Source organism: Zalophus californianus, chromosome 9, assembly GCF_009762305.2.
Source record: "Zalophus californianus isolate mZalCal1 chromosome 9, mZalCal1.pri.v2, whole genome shotgun sequence".
Taxonomy (NCBI): domain Eukaryota; kingdom Metazoa; phylum Chordata; class Mammalia; order Carnivora; family Otariidae; genus Zalophus; species Zalophus californianus.
Window position 1 is genome coordinate 125797274 of NC_045603.1, and position 25528 is coordinate 125822801.

The window sequence follows — 25528 nt, forward strand, 5'->3', positions numbered from 1 at the left end:
AAGCCATTATTGTCCTGTACCAGATATAAATGCAAACTTGACTGCTTTCAATATGTATTATGTTTATATATAGTGAATAAGAAAATTTTAAATATTAATTTGCATTTCTATTGTATTTAAGCAAGGTCACATTTTAGACGTTATAACTAATGAAATAAACAATATAAATAATTTAACATTAATCAAACATTCCTTGTTAAAAATATGCCGTTAATTAAAAAATTTTAAAACATTGCAAATAAAGAATATACCTAAAAGTGGAAAGGACAGATTTCGCCAGCTCTTTGTAGCTGGAAACTTAAGAAAAATCACAGACCAAGAAATATTCTATTTTTAAAATTACATTTTGGAAGTTTAGCCCTTTTCCCCCATATCTATAGAGAGTTAATCAAATCTATAACCATCTGTATAGTAATGGAAAGAAAACAATTGTGGCAAACATCTCTGAACTTAGAGGTCTGCCACTTACATCCTCTATGAACATAGACCCTTCTATGTCTTTCAGGAAGTGAAATAAACCTATCAATTGTAAACCACCAAGCAAACATTAGATATTTAACTGGACCAGTCAGTACTACTTCCCCTGATCCCTCGCATGCTGAAAGATAATGAATTTTTAAATTCCCGTAAAGGCAGGTTATCATTCCTTCTACTAATACTTATTGATCCAGCAATGTTCAATGCACCATACTAGGTACTATGAATAAGACAAGTCCTTGATTTCCATAAATTTATATCCCAGGAGAGTAATTCTTTGCAAATACTAGGATGAAGGTAACGGTCATAAGCAAGTTACAGAGAAGTTACCACGACCGGCTGCTTTGAATCTGTTTCCCTATAAATAGCTTTGTAATTCTGCCTTACATCCGGTAGAGATATTTCTATAATGCACATTATACCACACCCTTCGGTAATGTATATAATAGTTGGCTAGACTTTATAGGATTTATCGAGGCATACAGGCTGACAGCCTTTACATTACTGGTGGCTCTTCCTCGCTGAGACTCAACCATCGTCTTTAGAGTGTAGTTCAGTATAACTAATATTACAAATTTTTAAAGACTAGGCTATATTCAGGCCCTAAGGTTTCGTCCTCAGAGCCTACCGCTAAGACCACGGCAGTGCGCCGAGGAAGGTGTTCCTGGATGGTAAAAAACACGCCAACGCCCAGGGAACGCTGCAAGTCCGCCGGCACAAAAGCTGTCAGCCCACCTAAGGCCGGAGGCTGAGCGCAGGAAGGCCGGCGGCCTCCCGAGAGGTCGGAAGCGCTTCCTGCCCCCCCACTTCCGCTTCCGGGGAGGCGACTCCCGGGCCCTCCTGGCGTGGGGGGCGGTAGCTACAGGGGAGCCGGAAGTGGCCCGGCACTTCCGGTACGGGAAACTCCTTGCTGCCGCTCCGGCTGGCTTGACAGGCGCGGTCTCTGCAAGTACGTCTCTCTCCTTTCGTCTTCCTCGCGTCCAAACCTCGAGCTCTTTTGCCGCTGCCGTCCCTCAACTCCTGTCTCCGAAGGCGCCCCTTCCCCATGTTCCGGGGCAGGAGTCCTGAAAGCGAAGACCCGCTCGCCGGTACCCCATCATGTCCGAACTGACTAAAGAGCTGATGGAGCTGGTGTGGGGCACCAAGAGCAGCCCCGGTCTCTCTGACACCATCTTCTGCCGCTGGACGCAAGGTACCCTGGCTGGGCTCAGACGTCCAGCCGCTTCCTTTGCCCTGCGAGAGGCTAGCTGTGCCCCCTGGCTCGCCCCTCACTCTGTCCCGGTTGTCCTCAGTTCTGAAACGACTTTCTAGAAACGCCCTGCCTGCCTTGGGGGGAGTGGTTGGGTAGGAGAATGGTTACAGCTAAATGGTTACACGGAAGCCCCGAAGCGCCTCTGCCACTCCCTGGGCTGCCCTCCGACTGGAGAGCAGGGGTGGTTGTTGGGCTGCAGTGTGTGACACTGAGGGTACGCTCTGTGCCCCGGTGTCAGTTTCTCAGGAAGTGTTGTGGCCCCCTGAATCTTAACCCCCTAACAGGCTTCATGATACTTGTGTTTGGTTTAATTTTGGAGAGAGAGTGAAGTCCGCAGGAAAGTCAAAGTGGCTAATTCCAGAAAGCAGCTCTGTTGTTTGTATTTTAATTACGTGGTTAGACATAGTACTCGGTGTATGAATATAGTGTTGTTTGCTATCAGGTGCTCTCTTGACCCAAAGCATCCCGGGCTTTGAGATGGTTTGGTATCTGTTAAAATTAAAAGGAAATGTGGATCATAGCACTTTCTGTGCTGGTCTAATTGTCCAGATGGGATTTTGAGTTATGTAAGAAGTTTTATTAATACGAACACTAATGAAATAAAAATTACCATTTATTGAATTTCTGCACTGTGCCAGGCCCTGCGTTAGGTACTTGATCCTAGCAATTATCTGTAATTCTGAAATTATAATAAAACACAACATTGCACACTACTTAAGGTGACTTCAGAAAGACTGGTGAAGTTAAGTGAGGTTAAGAGCCTTTGGAGTCATAAGGATTGGTAATATAAGTATGTAAAACATCACAGGCCGGTAAATAATAGCTATTCATTCTTATTATTAAATCATTTATTTAGAGAATACCTGTTCTCAAAGGATTTGGGGCAGTTTTAGCATAGTAAATCCAAGTTCCTACCTCATAGTGTGTATTTTGTAACAAAAATTCAGGATTTAAGTAAATCCCTTCCTCTCTCCCAGATATGCCTCATTTAAGAGCTGGTAAAATTAGACTCCGTGTATTACAGTCAGCTTATTTAGTCCATCACTCTTTTTTTGCTGATCAGGAAAATGAGTGGTGGGGCTAAACAGGACAAAGTTGCACAAATTTATAGAATGGGAGTGAATTACAAGTCTCCCAATTCCTAATACAGCTCTGTTTTCACTATATTCCTTTGAGTTTCCAAACCTTAACATGTAATTAATTTGGCTCTTTTTACACATTTTAATTACGTCACTGAAGTAATATTTTCTGAAACCTTGGGCTCCTGCATTTGCAGATTTTAAAAAGCTTACTTTCTACTTTGACTTAATTTATCCTAATAGTGAACAGCCCAGAAGTACACAAGGCTGTGAAGGGTTAAGAAAAAATTACTTCCTGTGTAAGTAGTTAGCATTAATTAAATTTTACAACATAGAATAAGATAGTATTCAGCCTTGTTTATGTTAATACTGTGATGCAGATTCCAGGAGAATTCAGAGGCCATTCTAATAACGGTTAAGAGAAGGCTTTGGAATAGGTGTGCTTTGGTCCCAGATTCAAGTTGTTTAATTTACTTAAGCCTCAGTTTCCTTCTCTGTAAAATGCAGATAATAGTAGTGTCAACCTTACAGGGTCGTTGTGAGGATTGAAGGCATGTAAGTCCATTGAGGCCCTTAGCACGATATCTGACATACAGTAAACACTCAAGACAATGGAGGTTCTTAAGACTTAATTTAAAAAGCGTTTAATTGTAGGCTAAGCCAAAGATCACTCTCTCTAGCTGTGACCTGACAATTACAAGAAATTGTTTATTTGATGAATAATCATTTTTTTACTTTTATTTCTTATTGAAGCATAGAGGATACATGATCATTATTTAAAGTACAACTTTATAATGATATTCGAAAATGCTGTGCCACAAGAAGTTCCTTAAGATTTATTCAGTCATTGGCATTTAAAAATAAAGGATTTTTTTTCTTTTTAGGGTATGCTTATATTGTGGATATATAATTCCTCATGGTCTTACATTGATCAAGATTTTCAGGTGACCAAATATATATTTTTACGTTACCACCTCTGAATCAGAGGGAGGTTGTTATTGGCTTTGCGATGTTAACTGTTGTATTCATTTATTCATTTAGAGGCAGAAATCATTGCTAAAGATTGCTTTGGCAGTCATTTGGGATTATGAGACTAGGCACAAGACCTTGCTTTGCTGCACTTGCCTTAATGCATTTGTAATGTGACACCAACTTTGGCTCTATTTTCTAGTCTGTAATGTGCTTTGACAACTGCAGTCTTGTAAGTTTTTGGAAGCAAGTTAAAGTGTAAGATGTTTAGGGTAAATATTTGTAAAATTATGTTTAGGCATATTCCATTTATGAACCCATATTGATCACATTAAGGTTTTTTTTTTGATACATTAAAACAAGCTGCAGGAGTTGCTGCAGCACAGAGTTGGGTTTTTTTTTTCTTAATTGATCTGGCAGTTTCAGATAATACGTGAAATCAGTGAGCCACAGAAGTGGCACATAGTTGCTTTAATTCATTTGGCAGTTTTAGATAATTCTCTCCTGCAATTCCTTTTACTTTGGGGGAAGAAACAGGGTTTTATGGGGTTTTGGTTTGTGTTTGGGTTTTTTTTTTTTTTTTGCCAGTTTTTCTTTGAAAGACAGTAAGTCACATAATTTAAAGATTTGCAGCTGTTATTTTCTATCTTGGAAATTGAGTCTCTACTCCTGCCTCCTTCCCTCCTGCTCAGTTTTGCCTGTGATCATTTTTTAAGAAAAGTGCGTATTTTCTACCTCTTATTCAGAAGCACCATTTATCCTCGCCCCTTTCCCACAAACTATAGCGATGTTCCTAGGCCTCTGCAGGTCAGACTTGGTAGGTAGAATGGGAAGAAAGACAAATAATGAGCGTAGCACAAATGAAGTACATGTAATAGTTAGAAGGTAAAGAAATAGGGAGTTGTGGAATGGGGTGGTGTGGCTTGGCCTTATTTTAAGAGGAGATTTGAGCAAACACTAGAAGCAACTGAGTTATGCAGTTATCTGAAGAGTGTTCTAGGCAGGGAGAATAGCCATTATAAAAGACTTGATGCAGAATATTTCTGGCTTTTTGTTCAAGGAGCAGGAAGGAAACTAGTTCAGCTGAAGAGGGAATGAGGGAAGGGGAGAGTATAATAAAAGATGATGTAAAAAATAATTTTCATATGATGGCCAGGAAAGCCTTATAGGCCATGGTAAGGACTTTGGCGTTTATTCTGAATGAAATGAGAGGTCATTGCAAGGTTTGGAGCAGAGGAGAGAAATGACATGACAAGTTTTTAAACTGACTGACTGCTGTGTTTGAGGATAAAGTGTAGTGGCTTGAGTGAGACAGCAAGATCAAACGAGAGACATTTGCAGGAATCAATTGGGGTAGAGTTGGTGGCTTAGACCAGGATAGTAGTACTGGGGATGGTAGCAAGTGGTGTGATAGACCAACTCCCAGCAGAACCAAAATAGAGTCATCTAGATCTGACAGGAGTAAGTATAAATCTTATTATAAATGAAAACATTTTGACTTACTGGGAATTTCTGTTTTCTTTTCAGTATTGATTTTCTAGTTCAGTGTTTGGCAGACTTTTTCTGTAAAAGAGTCAGCTGCATTTATTGTTTCTGTCTCAATACTCCTCTCTGCCATTGCAGCAAAAGCAGCCCTAGATAATATAGGTATGGCTGTGTTCCAAAACTGCATTTACAGAAACAGGTCAACCCCTGATCTAGATTATAAGCTCTGAGAAATCTTTTTTTTTTTTCCTTTCCCCCCGCCCTTTCCCCTAAGCTTTAAGTTATTTTATTGTTTAATGTATAAGATTAACCCAAGAGAGAGAAACACAATTCCTGCTTATACCTGTTCATTGTTTTGGGGGGCCTCATGGAGGTGGAAGGGGAATGGAGCTGTAGTTGGCTGAAATTAGAGTTTGGACTTTTGATATAGGACAATTTTTGTTATGTAATATAAAAAAAATAAAATTTAACAAATAACATAAGTGAGGGATCAGTTAAAATGTAAGTATCAAATGTAGTTACACATTAATACATTTATTATAATATGATTTAACATTTTACCAAAGTAAATGTTAAACCAGTATAATTATTATTGTTATTATTCTTGAGAGAGGGTGAGCAAGCATGCACAAGCAGGGGGAGGGGCAGAGGGAGCTAGAATTTTTAGCGGGCTCCCAGCCCGGGGCAGAGCCTGACATGGGGCTCTTTCTCATGACCCTGAGATCATGACCTGAGCTGAAACCAAGAGTCAGACGCTTAACCGACTGAGCCACCCAGGCATCCTCATACACCATTATTAATTAATTTTTCTTCCAAAATGAGAATAATGTGGATCATATCATTTCAGAGGTTTTTGTTGTTGGATGCCTCTTATTTCTCTCAAGGATATACTCCTCTTTCTCCAGCCTACCTGAATCATGTCACCTAAGATCCAGTTCTTTTAAACTTAAAATTTGTAAGCTTATATGACAAAGTTAATTTCTTGGTACTTTGAATACAAATACTTTGGTTTTTTAGTTCAAAGTATCTATCATAATATCTTACATTGCATTATGCTTTACAGTTTTTGGAATTCTTATTTAATCCTTGCAACAACCCTGCGAGATAGCAAAGGATAAATGTAGTTATCCTCATTTTTATAGAGGAGGAAACTAAGGCACAGTTCAGGGATTTGACTCAACCAATATCATTGAGTTTGTAATGACAAACCAAGTCTTTCTAAGGGCTTTGTTTACTTGGGAGCCTAGAATTATGGAGGCAGAAGTTAAAAAACTGATTTAAATAACGTATATATGCATAGTTAAGTCATATGAAAGTAAGATTGGAAAGTTACAAAGAGGTTCATGGCTCAGGTTTAAATTAGTTACGAGCTGTAAAACTGAGAGATTTCTGTCTGTAGGACTGGAATGTGATACAAAATTATGTATTTAGGATCAGATGCTTTAGATGGCTGATTTCAGATTTAATCAGAAAAAACCATTTTGTGAAAAGATAATTCCTTTTAAAAGTAGGAGATCATTTGAATATAAGAATACAGGAGAAATAACTGTATATCCTAAAAAATTAAACTCAAGTGAAACCTTATATTATAAAGGGAGAAGCCTACTTAGCCTATCTTGTTTTAGCATAGCATAGTTAATTTACATTTAGTTGACTTTATTTCATTATAACCTTTTGCTCATTATCAGCACACTCAAACATGTATACGTAATTAAACAGAATTTGGAGCACAGCAGATCTGCCTAGAATTCTCGCCATGGGATTTTTATACAAAAGCAACTCACTGTAGTTCATTTCAGCTATAAGCCCCACCCATGGATCTTGAAAACTGCATTACATTACTAGTAATTTTAAGGAAGGTAAGAATTCGTTCCTGATTCATGTTTATCACATAGCCCGAATGTTTGATAGATTCTAGTTTCGCTTTGCCCTTAGGCCCAACGTCAGGGATCCTTTCCTTATTTCTGGTAGGAACAGAACTGGACAGAGTGGGGGGGCCTCTTGGCTTCATCTCTTGTTCCTAGGTTGGACCTCAGATTTGGTTGTCTTGACATGATAACCAGCACCCTTAGAGCTCATTTGTCCTGTGCATCATACCTGTTTCTCATCCTCCATATAGCCTGTCATCTATTTCGTTTCTCCCAGGCTGCTACGTATCAGTGGAGAAAATTGTGGTCGGCATCAATACAAATGCAGTAATCAAACCTTAGCTGAGACCTCGGCATTTCTCTCAGTTCTTTATCTTGTCAGCTTTTCCTAATGTTTTTTAGAATTAACATTCTCCTCAGTTCTCTCTCTCTCATTCCCCTCACTTTTATTCAGTATTATCACTTCCTCTTTGCCTATATATTTAATTTAGAAGCCTGCTAAGATTTACTGCTTCTGCTAGGCCAGTGGCTTTCAAGTTTTTTTAACTTGGGGCCCCATTATACTCTGAGAAATTGTTAAGGACTTCAATATGAAAAATAAAATTAATGAGAGCTGAGGCATTGTTTTACATTTCTGTAAGTCTCTCTAATGTCTGGCGCATTAGAAGACAGCTTGGATCCTTACATTTGCTTCTCAGTTCAATCTGTTGTAATATGTCATTAGGAAGTGTATGCAGAAGATCCAGCCTCACCAAGATTGTAATTGGTAAGGTAGGAGTCATACAACAGCCTTTTCAGGTAATTGTGGATATTTGTCTTTGATACTACACCAAAACTTGACAGGTGGTAGTTTCTTAGAGGTTATTCGCAACATGCAATCTGAAACCACATGAATGAATTTTTTTTTTTTTTTTTTTTTTTTAAAGATTTTATTTATTTATTCATGAGAGACAGAGAGAGAGAGAGGCAGAGGGAGAAGCAGCCTCCCAAGGAGCAGGGAGCCTGATGCGGGACTCGATCCCAGGACCCCGGGATCATGACCTGAGCCGAAGGCAGACGCTTAACCATCTGAGCCACCCAGGCGCCCATGAATGAATTTTTTGTACTCTGTCAAATTGAAAACCATTGGTTTGTCTTGTACTTTGAATGGATCTTTACCCATGCATTTCTAACAGCATGCATCAGTCATTTGAAAGTTATTGGTCCACTGGTTTATTCAGACATTCCAAATGATAACACATTTCAATATCAAAAATCACATTTATTACTGTCACCACTGATCTCATTAGAAAAATATCTAAGAATTGAGGTGTTGTCAAGTTCACAGTGGTAGATGCAGGTTTTCCAAAATGTTAGTTATGCTTGAAGGCCTGAAATTCTATCACTGGTGAATATAACTGTCAGTTATTTTTCTTGAAGTATCAGGCTCACTTCGTTCACTTCTGAGAAAGGGTTTGCCACATACCCAAGTCTGAATAATCATAGTTTGTCAGTAGCTCTTCAGAATTAAAAACAGTGCTCTACAAAAAAGTACTTACAGCTTGCAATTCAGAAAATTACATGCTTTTTCTTGAGACAAAGATCAGTCATCATCAAGGTATGTAGCACAGGTGCTTTATGGGTAGTTTCCATTTTGTCATGCAGAATAGTTTTAAAAAGGGCACTTTATTCAAGGTCAAGATTTAAATAAAATTAGCGTCAGTGAGGGCATTCTTTAGTTAAATTGGCTTTTGTGTGTGTGTTTGAGAGAGGGTGGTTTTGTTTACTAGTATGGTAACTGCTAATGCAGTTTAATGACGCTGCCTTCGTGTTTGCTGAGACACCAGCAATCACACCTACTGTTTGCTTTTGTACCATGGCTATGAATGTCAACACAGTGTAAAGGGCAAATAATGTCTTAGTATCCTTACGAGAATTATTTTTACCCCTAGTAGATCCCCTGAAAGAGTCTCAGATTTCCAAGTTTCTATAGACCACACTTTGAGAACCTCTGTTTATCCAGTCTTCCCCCCCCCCCCCCCCCCCACCACCACAACTCTTTCTAAGACTTGGAGTCTTTAAACGTCCTCTTTCCCATGTAATCACTCTTTTCCTGTTTTTAAACCCATGCCCTTCATTCTGTATAAATAATAATTCTTTATCCAGCTACCCTTCAAGTTACCATATTTTTTGCCTTCATTTGTTTAACAAGTAGTTTGCTTTTACTCTTTCTCCTTGTATTCTGAATCACTTTAAATCACTTTTACTCTCTCCAGTGCTTTGGATTTCTTCTTTTGTATTCCCAGTGATATGCTTAATCCAGTGTTTTAATTTATGTTTTTACTCGACTCAGCAGCCTTTGTAGCCAGTGACTACTCTTTGCTTCCTGGGGGACTTCAGTGTGTTTTTCTCTTACCTTCCAGTCTTTGTCCATCTTCGCTGACTCAGCCTCTGCTTATTTTTTAATGTTCCCAACTCCATTATTTTTGTTTACTTGTTCTCATTTACTTTGACTGCCAGTGTTGAGGATGATTCAAATTGCTGTGTTTAATCCTAATCCCTGCCCTGAGCTTCAGACCCATATTTCCCCACTTCTAAGAAATGTTGCCAAATGGGGGCGCTTGAGTGGCTCAGTCAGTTAAGCATCTGTCTTTGGCTCAGGTCATGATGTCAGGGTCCTGGGATCAAGCCCCGCATCAGGCTCTCTGCTCAGCGGTGAGTCTGCTTCTCCCTCTCACTCTGTGATGTCTCTCACTTTCACTCTCTCGCAAATAAATAAATAAAATCTTAAATAAATAAATGTTGCCGAATGGTTATCACACAACTGAACTTGGCACACCTAGAAACAGACTCCCCTGTTATCTTTCCTTGCAACAGTTCAAAAAGCACTTATTGAGCATTAACTATACTAGGAAAACTGGTCAGCAGAACAGGCAAGATACCTTATAGGCAAATAATAAACAAGTAAACAAGCAATAATGAAGTAATCATTGATTAGGGAAAGTACTGGTTATGCTGATGGTAGGAGAGACCTACTTAGGTTTATCAGGGAATATCTCTGAGAAGTTAACACCTAAAATGAGTCCTTAATAATGAGAAGGATTCAGGTTTCTAAAGAGAGAAGGGGAAATGCATATAGAAGGAACAGCAAGCACTAGGGCTAAAGTAAAAACCTTGAGATGTTCTAAAGTCACTGTAGATGATGAATATGAGAGTGAACTGAGGGAATGTGGGTTTGATCATGGTGTCTTTTAAGGCCGTGAAAAGGAGTTTGGGTTTCATTCTAATTGCCATGAGAAGCCACTGAAATGTATTAAGTAGGCTATGACAAAATCTGATTTCCAAGTCTGAAATATTCCTCTGGTAACTCTATGGTGAACATATAAGGATGGGGGGTGGGGTAAGTGGGGAGAAACAGGGGCATCTACTTGGAAACTTAACAGTATTCTAGATGACAGATGACAGTGGTTTGAACCTCAGGGTAGACCAGAGATGGGATAGAAATGGACAGATATAAGTCATGTTTTGGGGTCTTGAACCAAGAGGATCTTGCCTTAAGATGACAAAGAAAGGGTTAGCAGGTGTTTCAAGTGGAGGGCACAGTATGTTCAAAGGTAAGAAACCTGACAGAAAATGGGTATTTGAGGGCCTGAAAGATGCTCGGCATGCCTGAAGGTCCAAGAGGAAGAGTGGCAAAGGATGAGATAGGAGATTTAGGTAGAAATCATATCATACAGGACCGTGTTAAGAAAACTAAACTCTGTTTATGTCTGGAATTGTAATCTGGGCTCTATTTGAGAATTCTCTGATTATAACCAGTAATGGAAATCTTGAGAGTAGATGAGTTACCTAAGGAAAATATATGGAATGAAAGAACCATAGATCCTAAAGCCAAGACATGAGGAACATTAGCATTGAAGAGAAGTTGACGGAGGGAACTGAGAAGAAACTGAAAAGGAAAATTTGCAACAAGGGGGACCAGTAAAGCCAAGGGGCAAAGGTTTTTTCAGAAGTCCATGGTCAGGTTTTCAGGTGATTCTCTGGAGAGTAAATAAGAAAAGACTTGAGAAATCGCCTGTATTGGTCATTGATGAACTTGGTGAGAATGAATTTGGTGCAGTCAGAGGTTGAAAGCCAAATTTTGGGGGTTAAATAAATTACAAGAATAATATCATAAGGTTGAATAATTGTAAGGAGATTGAGAGAGTGCATATAAGACAACTAGGTGGGCTTTGAGAGGGTGGTGGTTGGAGTTTTCGGTGGGTTTTTTTTAATGGTCAGCTGGATTTTTTAAATTTAGACTTTACTTTTTTAGAGCAGTTTTCGGTTGACAGCAAAACTTGGGGAAGCTACAGAGGTTTCTCATATACCTCCTGCTCCCACAACATGCGTAGGCTCCCCTATTAGCATTACACCCCACCAGGGTGGAATATCTGTTAATGATGAACCTGCACTGACGCATCATTATCACACAAGGTCCATAGTTTACAGCTCACTCTTGGTGTTATACATTCTCTGGGTTTGGACAAATGTATAATATGGTTTCACAGTATTTTCACTGCCTAAAAATCTTCTGTGCTTTGCATATCATCCCTCTTCCCTTTCTCCCTCCACCAATCCCCGGAAACCACTCATCTTTTTATGGTCTTCATAGTTCTGCCTTTTCTAGGATATCCTATAGTTGGAATCATAACAGTATTTAGCATTTTCCAGTTGGTTACATCATTGAGTAATATGCACTAAGGTTCCTCCATGTCTTTTCATGACTTGTAAGCTCATTTATTTTTTAGTGCTGAATTATATTTTGTTGTCTGGATGTACCGCAGTTCATTTACCCACCCATTCACTTATTGAAGGACAACTTAGTTGCTTCCAAGTATTAACAATTATGAATAAAGGAGCTGTAAACATCTGTGTGCAGGTTTTTGTGTTTACGTAAGTTTTCAACTCTTCACTCAAAGAAATTTGGGTGGATTCTTAAGGAGGATTTTTTGTTTTTTAAATATGTGAGACACATGTTTAAGTACTGTTTGAAAGAGAGGGATTGAAAGGTTAAGAGAGCAGAGGTGGGATGGAATGGGCTCCTCTATGCTGTTTCTTATCTCAATTGTTATCACCTAGTGTCTCAAGCTAGAAACTTCAGAGTCTGCTCTAATTTCTTTGCCCCACTTGCACATACTCATCAAATCTTAATTTTTACCTAAGAAATACTATTTGGATAGAGTTTCTCCTCTCCATACTAATAATGTCAATTTTATTAGGTCGATAGCATCTCTGTATGGCTGTTGAAACAGTCTCATCCCCATTCTGTTCCTTTAAAAAAGGAGAAAAAACAGTATGATCATATTACAGTTTAATTAGTACTTGTCATGGTCTGGCCCTTCCCAGTATTAACCTCTTGTCAGCTTTCCCTCCTCCCAGTTACCATCTCCCCCGTCCCACCCCCATGCTACCCTTAAGCTACGTTAAATTTCCCCCTGCCCCATAAATTTGTCTTGTTCTTCCCAAACCTTTTTTCTTAAATAAAGGTAAGTTTTCTTTACCTGAAAGTCATTCCTCATCCTTGTCCTCACAAACTCCTGTTCAAGATCAGCCCCAAAGTCACCGGTTGTGACTTGACTCAGGCAGAGTAATTCGTTCCTTTCTGTATCCATAATACTGTCTTCATACTTCTGTTTTTTTTTTTTTTAAGATTTTATTTATTTGACAGAGAGAGACACAGCGAGAGAGGGAACGCAAGCAGGGGGAGTGGGAGAGGGAGAAGCAGGCTTCCCGCGGAGCAGGGAGCCCGATGCGGGGCTCGATCCCAGGACCCTGGCAGATGCTTAACAACCAAGCCACCCAGGCGCCCCCGTACTTCTGTTTTAACATTCATTTATTCTTTATTATTTATTTGTTCATATGTCCATGTTCACCTGTACTGTTGGCTCCTGCAGACCAGGGACTTTGTCATTCATGCGTACATCCTAGATGCTTGCTGTAGTATTTTATGTTCATTAAGTGTTCATGGGATGAATGACTGAACTACAACCATTAGTGAAACTTTACATATTCTTAGCATGTTCGAATTGGAAACAGTCATTTTAAAGATAAGTACACAGAGACCTAGGGAGGCGAAATGATTTCCCAACAGTGATACAGATAGTAACTCAGTCCTCTGGACTTCTGGCCCTCTGCTGTCTGTAGGAACATCTACTAGTTGCTCTCAGTCCGTGCTGGTTGGGTAATAGTGAAATTGAGATAGAGCTAGTATGAGCACATTCCCTGTCTGATGCCTTTAATTTTTAGCTTATAGAATGTGACTCAAAGATTTGGTTGAAAAAATATTCTATATGGAAAGGATCCTAAAAATTCTCTTTGAATTCAGTAGATAGACTTGTCTTTCATCAAATAAAGTATTTAATTTAGTATTCTTTTACTAAGGTCCACACTTTATCCCCTTAGCCCACTTAGAGGGGTCCCTAGGTGCAGATTTTGTGTGCGCACGTGTGTGTGTGTGTGTGTGTGTGTGTGTGTTTACATGCATTTGGGGCACAGGGTGGGAGCATAGGCTCCAGATCTTTTTTCAGAGGGTTTCTTGATCCCCCCAAAAATTAAGAACCACTGTGCCTGAATAAATTGGAGATATTTTGCTTTTGTAATAAGTGATCTTTCTCAAAGCATACATTAAAAATTCTTTGGGCTGCTGTTTGAATTTCATTTTTAATCTTTGCTACTTGCTTTCATTTTTAGGGTTTGTGTTTAGTGAATCAGAGGGATCTGCATTAGAACAGTTTGAAGGTGGCCCCTGTGCTGTTATTGCACCTGTTCAGGTAACATAGACTACTTTACCAACTCCTTAGAGGGACATGTTCAAACGTTTCATACTTGACTTTTTGTTTTCTACTATCTATATGTAATGAGACATGATCAGTTATCTCTTAACTTTTGTTCGTGTAAATTGCTATAAATATCCAAAATAAAAAATGAATTCAGAACATAAGCAGGTTATGCAGCAATAGCCTGTAGACTGTCTTTATTTTCAAGAAAACGTAATAGGTGTTCACTGACCTTCAGAAAATGAGGAATTAATGATAATGACATCTTTCTAATACAGTGATCCTGTCAAGTCATAATGTTTTATGCTATTGTTAGGTATATCAGCAATTCTTTTCATTTGTTCTTTCTGTAAAAATGATTTTCCTACAAAGTTGAAGATGAATAATATTTTCATGCTCTAAAACCTTATACATTTTTAAAAATAAGCTGTATTTACAGTTTTAGGCCGTTGGCTTTTAAAATAAAATTAGTAATAACTGACTTCAAACAGAATTTCCGAAATTTTAAAAAAAGGTTTTTTCTTTGGGCAAGATAGTGTTAATCTGAATATATTTATATATATATATATATATATATATATATATATGATTTTGAATCCTAATGTAGTGTTTGAATTTCAAAGGCCGATTTGCTGCAGATGTTACATTGTTAAAACCACAAATTGAATTTTCAGTTTACTGTCATACTTAAAATGTCTGAGCAGCAGTGTCACTTTACAACTGTTCTAAGAGAAGCTGGAATTTATTATGTTTTAATCAGCACGTTTTGAAAATACATATTTAATGTGATATTTATTATTCATTGAGCATAAGGAACACATTCCTGAACTGTTAGCTGCAAAGTAAATTTGTCTCAAGCCTTATGCTCCACATTATTAAATTAAAAATTTATCTCTGAAGGAGGCAAAAAAATCTCCTTTCATGACTGATTCCAAAATATAACCTTTATAGGTCATCATTTTATTTCTTTAAAGGGTAAAATTGATTTTTTGCATTAGAATTATAAAAAAAATTAAGAAAAGTTTGAATGTTTGAACGTTGCCTGGGAGTAACTGAATATAAAGAATAAAATTTAACTGTAAATTAGTATTAGAGTTGTTATACTGTTAGGCTGGGGGCATGTTTTGGTTGCTTGCAGAATCTTACTATCTGATTTTGAAGATTCGTTGTCCTGTCTGTATTTAAATTAGATTATATTAATACTGCCCCTACTGGGTTTTTACTAAAAGTCTATGAATGTTGTTAAATGCAAGGTATACCACAGGAGCTCCCTGTTTTATAAAATTCAGTATATTTCCACAATGGTAGCTATTTTTTTGCAAGGGATAATTGTAATAATGTTCAAAGCCCTCTTGTATCTTTGAGGTAGTAATTTAGTTTCATAGTCACATAAATCTTTTCAATCATAGAAGAATTTTGGGTTTTTTTTTAATATTTCAATGTAAAAGTCAAAACTAAACCATTAAGCCTAATGAAGGGAAATGAGCAAGTCTAGATATTAAAACTTTTTTAAACTATAAAAATTAGAATAAAAATTAGAACGTGGTACTATTGACAGAAGAATAGGCATATTATGGGACCCAGTAGTTAATACAGGACTAGACCACATTACATATAGCAATTTACCAAGAATTTATCACATACTACAAATCAGTGGTAGAATAAAATGAAATTTAATGAATGTCACTGATATGCCTGGTTGCCAGTTTGAGGGGCAAAATGAATTTAGATCATCTGATACCATATACCAAATATGTTCTTGATATAATATTTAATCAAAGAAAAACTAAAACTAATTATTGTCAACACTAGAGAAAGGATGAGTTCCAGGCTCAGAAAAATATTTGCAGTGAATTAATATTGCAGTAAGTAGATATTATCTTTCTTATACAAAGAATTTGTACAAATTGGTTAGAAAACACTAAAACTCCAGTGGTGAAATGATGTGTATGCAGTCATCACAGGTGGAATAATGATAGACAACCAGAGAATCAAGATGTTCAACCTCACTAGGAATCCAAAAAAAGTACAAATAAAACTGTAACTATATTCTATTGGTTACTCTTTCTAATTTTTAAATATAAAATAATTGCTAGTGCATATATGGGTAGGATGATGCTGGCATATTCATACTGCCATATAGTACATTTGTACTTTGATTTGGGGAGGGAATTTACGTTATAACAGGAAGCATAATGCAGATTTTTTTGATGAAATGATTGTACTTCTGTGAATCTTAAAGAAGTAATCCTTAATATGGAAAAGGTTGTGTTCAGTAAGTTTTTATAGTAGTAAAAGAAAAAATTATAAACCTAATATACTGTAACGTAATTTACACATGAAATGATGTTTGAGTATATTTTGATAGCTCAGTAGACATTTAGTGATTAAGAATTACAGTTATGAATCCTGTGGGAAAACAAAAATGGGAAACATAGTCACATACCCGTTATGCTTCTCACTTGTAATAAAAAATAAAACAGGTATGAAAGAAAGACTGGAAGAAAGTATATCAGAATACTAACAGCGTTCGTATTAGTGGTGAAATAATGGGTATCCCACCTCATTTTTCCCGAATTTTGGGATGTAGTTATACACCTCAGTTTTATGGTTGTTGCTATACTGGGGAAAAGTGAGAAACACTTGATTATAGTATTGGTAGATTTTACTTCTATAAGAATGTTGTAGAATATTACTTAGTTTTTTGTTAAAATATTTTGAAATGATTGCTTATTAGGTGGCAGGTACTGTGCTAAGTGCATTACGTAGATTATTTCATATAATCCTCACTGCAGCCTTTTAAAGTTTATGCTATTATTATTTTTAGTTAGTAAAGTAGTGGAACCAAGATGCACACCTAGGTGTGTCTGACTAAAAGCAGTCCTCTTATCAACACACTACTGCTTTCGAACATGTAAGTGAGAAGCATCGAAGTAACCTTCTTCTTGGATCTGCCCCCTGGAAATTCAGATACAACAGATGGCACATAAGGGTCTTCATTTTTAATAACCAAGTCAGGTGACGAGGATGGAAGTGGTCCATAAACTGCACTTTGAGAAGGAAACACTACTGAACTGCTTTCTATCAAATCATTAGTATAACACACTTGACTCACTTAAGGAAAGGTGAGAGGTCCATTTGTTTTTTTTTAAATCTTGTAACTTTTTTTAGTTAAACCAGGAAGTTGGAACTCATAATAAAGTGATGAGACTTGTAGTGATATTCTCATATCACAAATCAGAGCTAATAGAGCAGAACCACGTTTGTATTTTGATTTCTTTTCCCCCAAGGAATCTAAGAGAAATGTAGACAGACTTGTTCTTGTTTCTAGGGTCATCACTTTGTGAATGAGCAATAAGTTTCTTTATGTGTTACATTATGTGTCTGTTATTTTGAGTCAATTGAGTCAGTTCTTCTATTTGCCAGAAAATACGTATCATGAAAGAAGAATTTTATGGATCTAGAATCAAGTCTATATGGTAGTATATTCTGAATAATATGCTCAATTACTGTTGAATGTGAAGGGAAACTTTCTGAAATTTTTATAGCACTATGTAGATCATAAAGGGGTACAAATTAGGGTTTTTTTTCCATTTTAAAATAAAAGAATAAGGTATGTTTATAATGCATTCTAATAATTATTACTTTAATTGTGTAAAGGCATTTCTTTTGAAGAAGCTCCTGTTCTCTTCAGAGAAGTCTTCTTGGAGGGATTGCCCAGGTATGATAGTGGTCTTCTATAAACTTTTCCTTCACCTTCCAATTTATAGGTGATCTGTGCAGCTTTCAGTGGCAATAGTTTAACTGAAATTATTTATCTTAAAAAATAAACTGTAAACGGGATACTTTTTCTTGAGGTTTATTTTTTTTTCAGTGTTTCAGAGATTTTCATCAACAGTGACTCCAAATGTTAATATGTGTATCCCCAAATTTGGTTTACCCAAGAGGTCTAAGACAGGATAATAGAACTAAGGACAAAAACCTTTGGCCTCTCACTAAAAAGTGGTGCCATTTCCCTGAACTGTTAAATGATAACATACCGTAAGGAGCAGTCATTTGTGTTTGTTTTGTGTTACTTAGCTCTGAGCAAGAACGGAGTTACCTTGTATTCCTGCACCTTTTAGTACAGTGCCTTACACAGTGCAGATAACACTGCAAATATCTGTGGATTAAATTGCATACGAAGCTGTCCCAGCTTCTGCAAGATGATTAGGTCAGAGAGCTGTGTGCTGCTACCTGATAACAACAAACATTTGCATTCCACTTGACAGTTTGCAAAGTCTTTCCTTTAGTTAGGAAGTGAACAATTTCATGGGGACATCACAGTAACTTCTGGAAGAATGGGGGATGTATTATAATCCTAGTTTGATATATAAAGGCAAAACAGTTTCCATTCCAAACCATACCCTTAGAATCTTCTAATGATTGTGAATTTAAGAGCTGAAGTGTCGCTCGTATATTTTTTATTAATAGCTGAAATGCAAAATAAATTGTAGAGAAGAAACCAAGAGATACTATTATTAACATCAATGTTTTATTTATAAAATTTGGTATTTGTTATACAGAAATATATTCACATTGATAAAATATATAACACTGTCATAAATGTAAATGTCGTGGTGGTTATAAAATGACCTAATTCTTGCCTTTAAAGAACTGCTAATCTATTAAGAGAAGTAGAATTCTCCCCATAGCATAAAATTTTACACAGGATGTGTACACATCATATCCCCTTTGAAAGTTTCAGGGGCAGTACTTACTTTTGGAGAGCCATACTGCTTGAAAAGGGGAGGTGCCAAGGCTCAGGAAGAAGTTGTCTGAGCATTTTCTCATTGCCCCTTTCTATAAAAGTCTAATGTCCAAATCACTGCAGTATAGTATCGGGAGCTTCTGTATTATGCAGCATAACCATGATGGCGTCTGCTAATGTAATGAATTGTGGTATTGTATGTGCTGACTATGTGTTATCTCATTATCCTTACTACCCCTGTGGGACAAGGAAATCAAAGACATTAGACTAACTCAGAAATGAGGAAAAAATAGAAGTCTCAGCAGGCCCTCACACTGTGCCTGGTTCTGCAGTCAAGGAGACCTCATGGCTCCAGGGCTCCCTTTGCAGCCCAAGGAAGGGGAGCGATCAGTACCAGGTTATTCCAAGTAACGTATTCTTTCTCCTAATGTTTAATTCTTCATTTTTCAGGATTCTTTTTCTAATTAATGGCAATATTTAATAGTGATGACATATTAATCCTCAAGCACATTGTTTTTTTTAAACAGATGGTTTATTGTGCGGGAGGAATCCTCCACTTAAAATGCTTGAATTTCACTATTAAATTAAAACAGTCTTAATATTGTTATCCATGACAGGATTTTTTCTTTTCAAAGAAAACCATTATAACTGATACTTTGGTTATTTTTAGAGGAAGAGCGGAAGGAACTCCTTTGTCATACCTTATGTGATATTTTAGAAAGTGCTTGTTGTGACAACTCTGGATCATACTGCTTGGTTTCCTGGTTAAGAGGAAAGACGGCCGAGGAAACGGCTAGTATTTCTGGGAGTCGTGCAGAGTCTAGTTGCCAAGTGGAACATTCTTGTAAGATACACTTTTATTTCCTGAACTAATTTCTTGTACCTTTGTTTTAATAAAACTATTGAAAATTTTAAAGAAAAAATATTTAAAATTTTCATAACACATCTCTTTTTTTAGCCTGAGCTTAATTCATGAGCCTTAGTATTTTTCATTTCCCTGTCAGTTATTTTAGTTGTTGGAGGATATTGCACTTACCGTGTCATTTTTAGAAAAAAGAATTGCATCTTTTAAACTTTTCTAAAAGTTTTAGTTAATTTCTGCTTGATGACAATCTCTTCGGAGCTTTGGAACTCTCATTTAGAAAGTTTAAAGAACATAATCCTACTTACGTTAGTTTTAGATGCTTTAATGTTGGTTTTCTTGGTATTGGAAAAAAGGGATTTTTTTGGGACATTAGAAAATTTCTTAAATATCTTTAGTTTCTTAGAGCAGAGATGGGTGCATTATTCTTCATTACGTATTGTTTCTTTTCCTCCTGAACTTTTTGGACATTATGTAATACAGTCTACATATATGGATTATTTTAAGGTAGTGTTACGAAAAGGATTTTAATTATTCCTTCATTTAAATTTTTTATTATTGAAGATTTCTCTATTAGCTATTCTTATTCATAAAAAATATGCTGTGGAATTTAGCCTTTGAAAATTCTTATGCAATCGACCTCAAAACTGCCAGAATGCACTGGTAAAATGGAGACTTCTGGTGGTACTGAGGTAGATAAAGAATTGCTGTTCTGTTTTTCTTTTCAGGAAGTCTCTTGCTAGTGTGTGACTTTGATAATTGGTAGTACTACGTGCTTATATCGAAGAAGTGGCTTATTCTACCTATGATGCATTCCATTAACTATCATCTCTGCAGAAATTATTTTTAAAGAAATTGGACACCTGATTTATAGAGAGTAAATTTTGATTACTCACGACATAATCTCGATTTCCATGTAGGATGATCCCTGAGGCACGATTGTCTCCACAGGCTGAAATGACTCTGATTATGTCAGCGTCTTCTTTCTCCTGCAGTTGTAGGGGCAAATTCTACTGGGAGTACATTGGCAAGGAGTAATTTTTAAAATTTAAACAGTTGAATGATGTTTCTGTTTGAGGCCTTTTTAAACATAGCCTTTCAAAAAGAATTTAACATACTTTGAGAGTTGATGACAATTGAAGAAAACAAGTGGAAAATATTCACAGGGATGATAGTCAAAAATCTTAAGGTTGGCTTTAAAATATTTTCCAGGTTTTACTGGGTTTCATGAAAGCACGTTTAATATTGCATTTAGGACATTAAAATTCTGTTAGAGGAACAGTTGAACTAATTAAAAGTTGTTTTAAAGAATATCTGCATAAAGCCAATCTATATATTAATATGCAAGAAAATAGTAAGATCTTTTCTTTTAACATTTTTTGTTAGTATTTTTGTAGTACACTCTGTACTTACCATGGGGTATACCGTACATTTTTGTAGTTAGAGGTTAAATCGCTCTAGGTTAAATAGCCTCATAATGTATTAACTTTGGTACTTGAGTAATTTAAGTGGGCATATTAGATTTAATTTCTCTTCAAAAAACATATTTTAGTAGTTTTCCAATTTACTTTGCCCCGTTTTTTAAAAATGGATATGAAATAAAACCATATTAAGTCTGTTTTTAGGACTGTAAAAATTTGTAAAGTTTTGTTAACTGAAAATTTGAGAATTTACCTTAGATGTTGACAAATGCAAAGAACTTACATTAAAGTTTTTATTCCGTATAACAATCTTTTACCTGTTCTTTCCTTTGTTCCCAGCTATGTTCTTTTTCTTGTGTTTTATATTTTTTCACCATCCTGCCTGCTAAGCTTTTTATTTTGCTTGCCTCTTTTTTCTAAATTACTATCTTTATGTCTACTTTCATAGTGTATACCCAGTAGAATTATTTAGGTAATCAAGCGCTGCACAGCAAATTAGTACAATTTGGAAAAGGTTAGGTCGAATTTTTATTTTATCCTGAAATTTTACATGTGAGTTGTTTTCCCCTTTGTCAATAGTACATTGTGCACAAACATTAATTTCATTGGCTTGTGTGGTGTGTGTAGTTTTTGGCTTTTGGTAACGCACACTTGTTTGCAGTAGTGAATGCTCAGGTTCAATTTCAGTTTGTTTCCCACACGTGTCAAAAGCTTATTGAAATTAACCCATTTGGACCGGTAAAGATTTTTAAAAGTAGTTTAAAACATTTGAAAATTAAAATGATTTTAAAACGATAGCCTAAAGAAACATTTTTAATTGTAATTCAAAAAAATCCAAATTTTGAATTCGTAATGAATTTCTTTGATTCTCTAGTAAGAATATTTAAAAGTACTAAGATTTGCTTTATAAAATATATATGAACTTGTTCATTGTGATAAATTAGAGTATTTTGATTCACGTATGAGATCTTTAAAGCTGTTATCTTTGTAAAGGGAGCCAAGACTCTCTGGATTCAAATCTCAGCTCTGCTGTTTGTTGCGTTGTGCTCCAGGGAGGCTTCTTCTCTGCCTCGGTTCCTCTTCTGTAAAATGGGGATGATAGGGTTGTTAGAGGATTAAATGAGATTAGACCTGTAGAGCATTTAGAAGGGGCTCTGGCACTTGGTATAAAGTGCTACATAAACATTACCTTGGATTTAAATGATTTCTTTTATTTCCTGGTTTTTTTAAATTTATAATTGTACTGTATTAATGATCATAATCTAAATAAGTTACTGAAAACTTCTCTAACAGTTGTACAAACAAATGAGGAAACAAACTTAAAGCTGTTGTTGAACCTGTGTAGTTTCAAAGTGCTGTGCCTTTTTATACACATTAGTTTAATAATTAAACATTAACCTAAAGATTTTATGTTATAAAGGAGGAAGATTAGCTGTGGTGATTTTATTTGGATCTGTGAATTGAAAGATTATTTAAAAGTGCAGGACACATTTCATTGATGTGTGAAGCACTCTCAGTAATTTCTCATATTTTATATACTAGCCTAACTGAATTGAAAATAAATGTTTATTATTTAATCACCCTTCTACATTCTCAGTATTATGTCCATTTTAGTTATAATCATGGTAACTAAGATCCTGAAATACAGATTTGTGTTATAGTAAAGTTGAAAATAAACAGAATTTTAAGAAGGGAGTAAGGAAATAGGGAAAATTTTGATTGCTTGAAAGTATTTACAGCCTGCTGTGTGTATCTTGTGTCATTTATTTGCCATGTGTAGTGCTGAAAAGTGTCTTTTATGTATAGCTGCCTTGGCTGTCGAAGAGCTTGGCTTTGAGCGATTTCATGCATTAATTCAGTAAGTAACATTGGAACATTTAAAATACTTACCTTGTGGACACATTGCCATTTTAAGTCTGTTCATACTGTGGAAAGGTACTTAGATTTATATACTTGAGGATTAATTTGTTATCAGTTCTTTTTAATAATAATTTATAAATGTTTACTTAAATTATTCTGATTCCTAAATTAGCTAACTACCAGAATACACTTTTTTATATTAAAAGATGCTTCATCATTACAACGAAAAAAATCATTCTAGCTTAATGTTTCTCTGACCTGAATGAATACAAAGATTTCTAATGGGATAAATATTTGAATTATTATTTCATTTGCCAAAATATGCCTTCTATGATTCCCGTCAAAAGTGCCATATTTTCATTACAGCGTTAAACTTTTTATTGTTAAAGGTAAGGATAGCTACATTGATAGAATTACAGGTGGCATTTGAAATACGACATTAATTTCTTTTAAAAGAAGCCACAAATGTATACCTTATCTTTGGTATTCAGATATTTATTACATAATTTTCAGGCTTTTACAGAGTAAAGTTTTCTTTTTTCTTGAACACTTCTTAGAGCTACTTCATTCTTTAAAAATGTGTAATTATTGTAGACATTATTGATGCCAGACAGTTCATCTAAGTGATGAAGAGTTTTCCTGACAAGTAGGCATTCTATTTTAATGGTATATATTTAGCAACGTTTGTCAGCAGCTACAGCTTTTGCTTTTAATGGCTACATTTGTATTTGAAAATTTGAGACGCAGAAATCTCATTTGTACATATACAGTTTAATGTATAAGACGATTTAAAAATTTTCCCATTTGTCAATGTAGTCAGTCTTATCATAATACTAATACTTAATTCTTTCCCCCCCCCCCCCCACCAGAAAAAGCTCATTCAGAAGTTTATCAGAATTAAAAGATGCTGTCTTGGACCAGTATTCAGTCTGGGGAAACAGATTTGGAGTATTGCTTTTTCTGTATTCTGTGTTACTGACAAAGGTTTGTTTAAGAAGATGCTTCTTCTCGCTTTTATTAGAGTTCAGTTCTGTTTTTCATGCTGTGATGAGTAATTTTATTTTTCATACTGTTTCTAAATCTCAGAATAAAAATCTCTTATGCTGATAATAAGGAATCATCAAGTTCTCTTTCCTCACCACTCACTTAGTACTTAACCACTTTCAAACTTAGTTTCACCCCTGATCTTCTGTGTTATAGAGGTTATCAGTAATGTTCTAATTATGAAATGCACTCAGTTCTTCTGAATTTTATTTTCTTTCATCCTAACAGTATCTGGCATTTGACACCTTAATGCCGTCTGGAAGCTCTTTCTGATGCTCAGTCCCTCTCTTAACTTACTGATAAATCACTGTGCTAGTTCCCTTTTTTTAATGTCTAATGATCCCACTTCCTCCCCCCCCCCTTTTTTGATGCTTCATTTTCTTCTTTCCCTGTTAATTCCTGCTCCTTTCTCTCCCCCTCTAAGTTTTTATATTGCAGAAGTTTTTAGTCCCTGTCTTCTGTATGCTTTTTTTTTTATGGGCATTTTATTCTCTCAACTTACTTGTATGTGGTTAATTCCAGTGTGTACACTTCCTGTCCTGCCTTTTTTTCCCCCCAACTGCTAATCTCCCATCTCTAACAGCCTGTTAGTCTCAGTTGAGTATCCTGCTAGATTTACCACGTCTGCTATCAGACTTCTGTCATTTGACAGATGTGTATTGGGCATTGACTCTCTGCTGGGGGTTGGAATTATAATGTCAGAAACAATTTTTTTAAATGATTCCTCTTCAGTACTATAAAAAATAAATTGACACATTAATAATTCCATGATGACACTGTTTTTAGATGTTTATTTGTTGCATGCACAAAGAATGGGGGAAAATAGAAGTCTTAGGTTTGGTTTTCTTTTTTTCTTTTTTTTTTTTTGTGGTGGAATCAAGGACAGACTTTACATAGTAGGGACAGTGTGGTGGGTATAGCGTCTTGATGGATGAGGAAAAGTTTTCTAGATGGAAAAGCTGTGGGAAGATTTTTCTGAGCCATGGAAACAGCAAGTATAAAGGCATAATGAATTTGGGGGTGTAACACCAGAAGAACTATAAGGAGTTTAGTATTACTGCAGCATAATGTACCAGGAAGGCAGTAATGGGAGATGAGACAGTGCACTTACGATAAAAAGGCTCAGAATGTGAAGGCCCTTGTAGTCTGTGCAAAAAATAATTGGCAGTCTCACCTGGCCGAAATTAGAACGGAGCAAAAATTTTGGACACGGTAATAACAAGATCTTTTTGTTGATAAGGTTCCTTAAATTGAGGTTAGAGTTGTATGAGAGGGAGTTGGTGGTGGGGTTGAAGACTAGAGTCAGGAAAATGAGAAAGAGTGGTTACTGAATAGTGAACCTAAGCTGGGGCAGTGACCATGGAAATGGAGAAGAAAGAGCGTATTTAGAAGCATGTTCTAAATTTGGAAATTTAAAAACATTTTCGGAGCACGTTTAAGAGAAAGAACCAAAGGTACTTTGTAGTTGGTTAGATGTGGTGAAGAGCAATGAGGGTGGGATCTGAGATGACTGATGTCTTAGGAATTTGGCTTTGACTGTTCATTATTCCCCCATTTTTTATGCTTAAAACTTTTGATATCTCCTCTTCCCTTCATAGCCAAAAAACCATCATGTCTAGTTGTTCTTCCTTGAGCTGGTCTTTGAGATGATATCCCCTCCCTCA

The 25528-nt window shown here is 36.3% G+C and overlaps 1 protein-coding gene across 3 annotated transcripts in view; it reads left to right on the forward strand.

Annotated features, from left to right (window-relative positions):
* Window positions 1-1347: 1347 nt before the first annotated feature.
* The window catches only part of MINDY3 (MINDY lysine 48 deubiquitinase 3), an 86783-nt gene continuing 62602 nt past the window's right edge, over window positions 1348-25528 (forward strand). The window contains exons 1-6 of one of the 3 annotated variants that reach the window (XM_027592983.2): window positions 1348-1669; window positions 13842-13921; window positions 17588-17648; window positions 19348-19521; window positions 22767-22818; window positions 23690-23804. In XM_027592983.2, coding sequence (XP_027448784.1) covers window positions 1576-1669; window positions 13842-13921; window positions 17588-17648; window positions 19348-19521; window positions 22767-22818; window positions 23690-23804 — 576 coding nt within the window. In that variant the 5' untranslated portion in view covers window positions 1348-1575. The remainder of the gene's footprint in view (window positions 1670-13841; window positions 13922-17587; window positions 17649-19347; window positions 19522-22766; window positions 22819-23689; window positions 23805-25528) is intronic. The other 2 variants (XM_027592984.2, XM_027592982.2) reach the window with 2 other exon arrangements.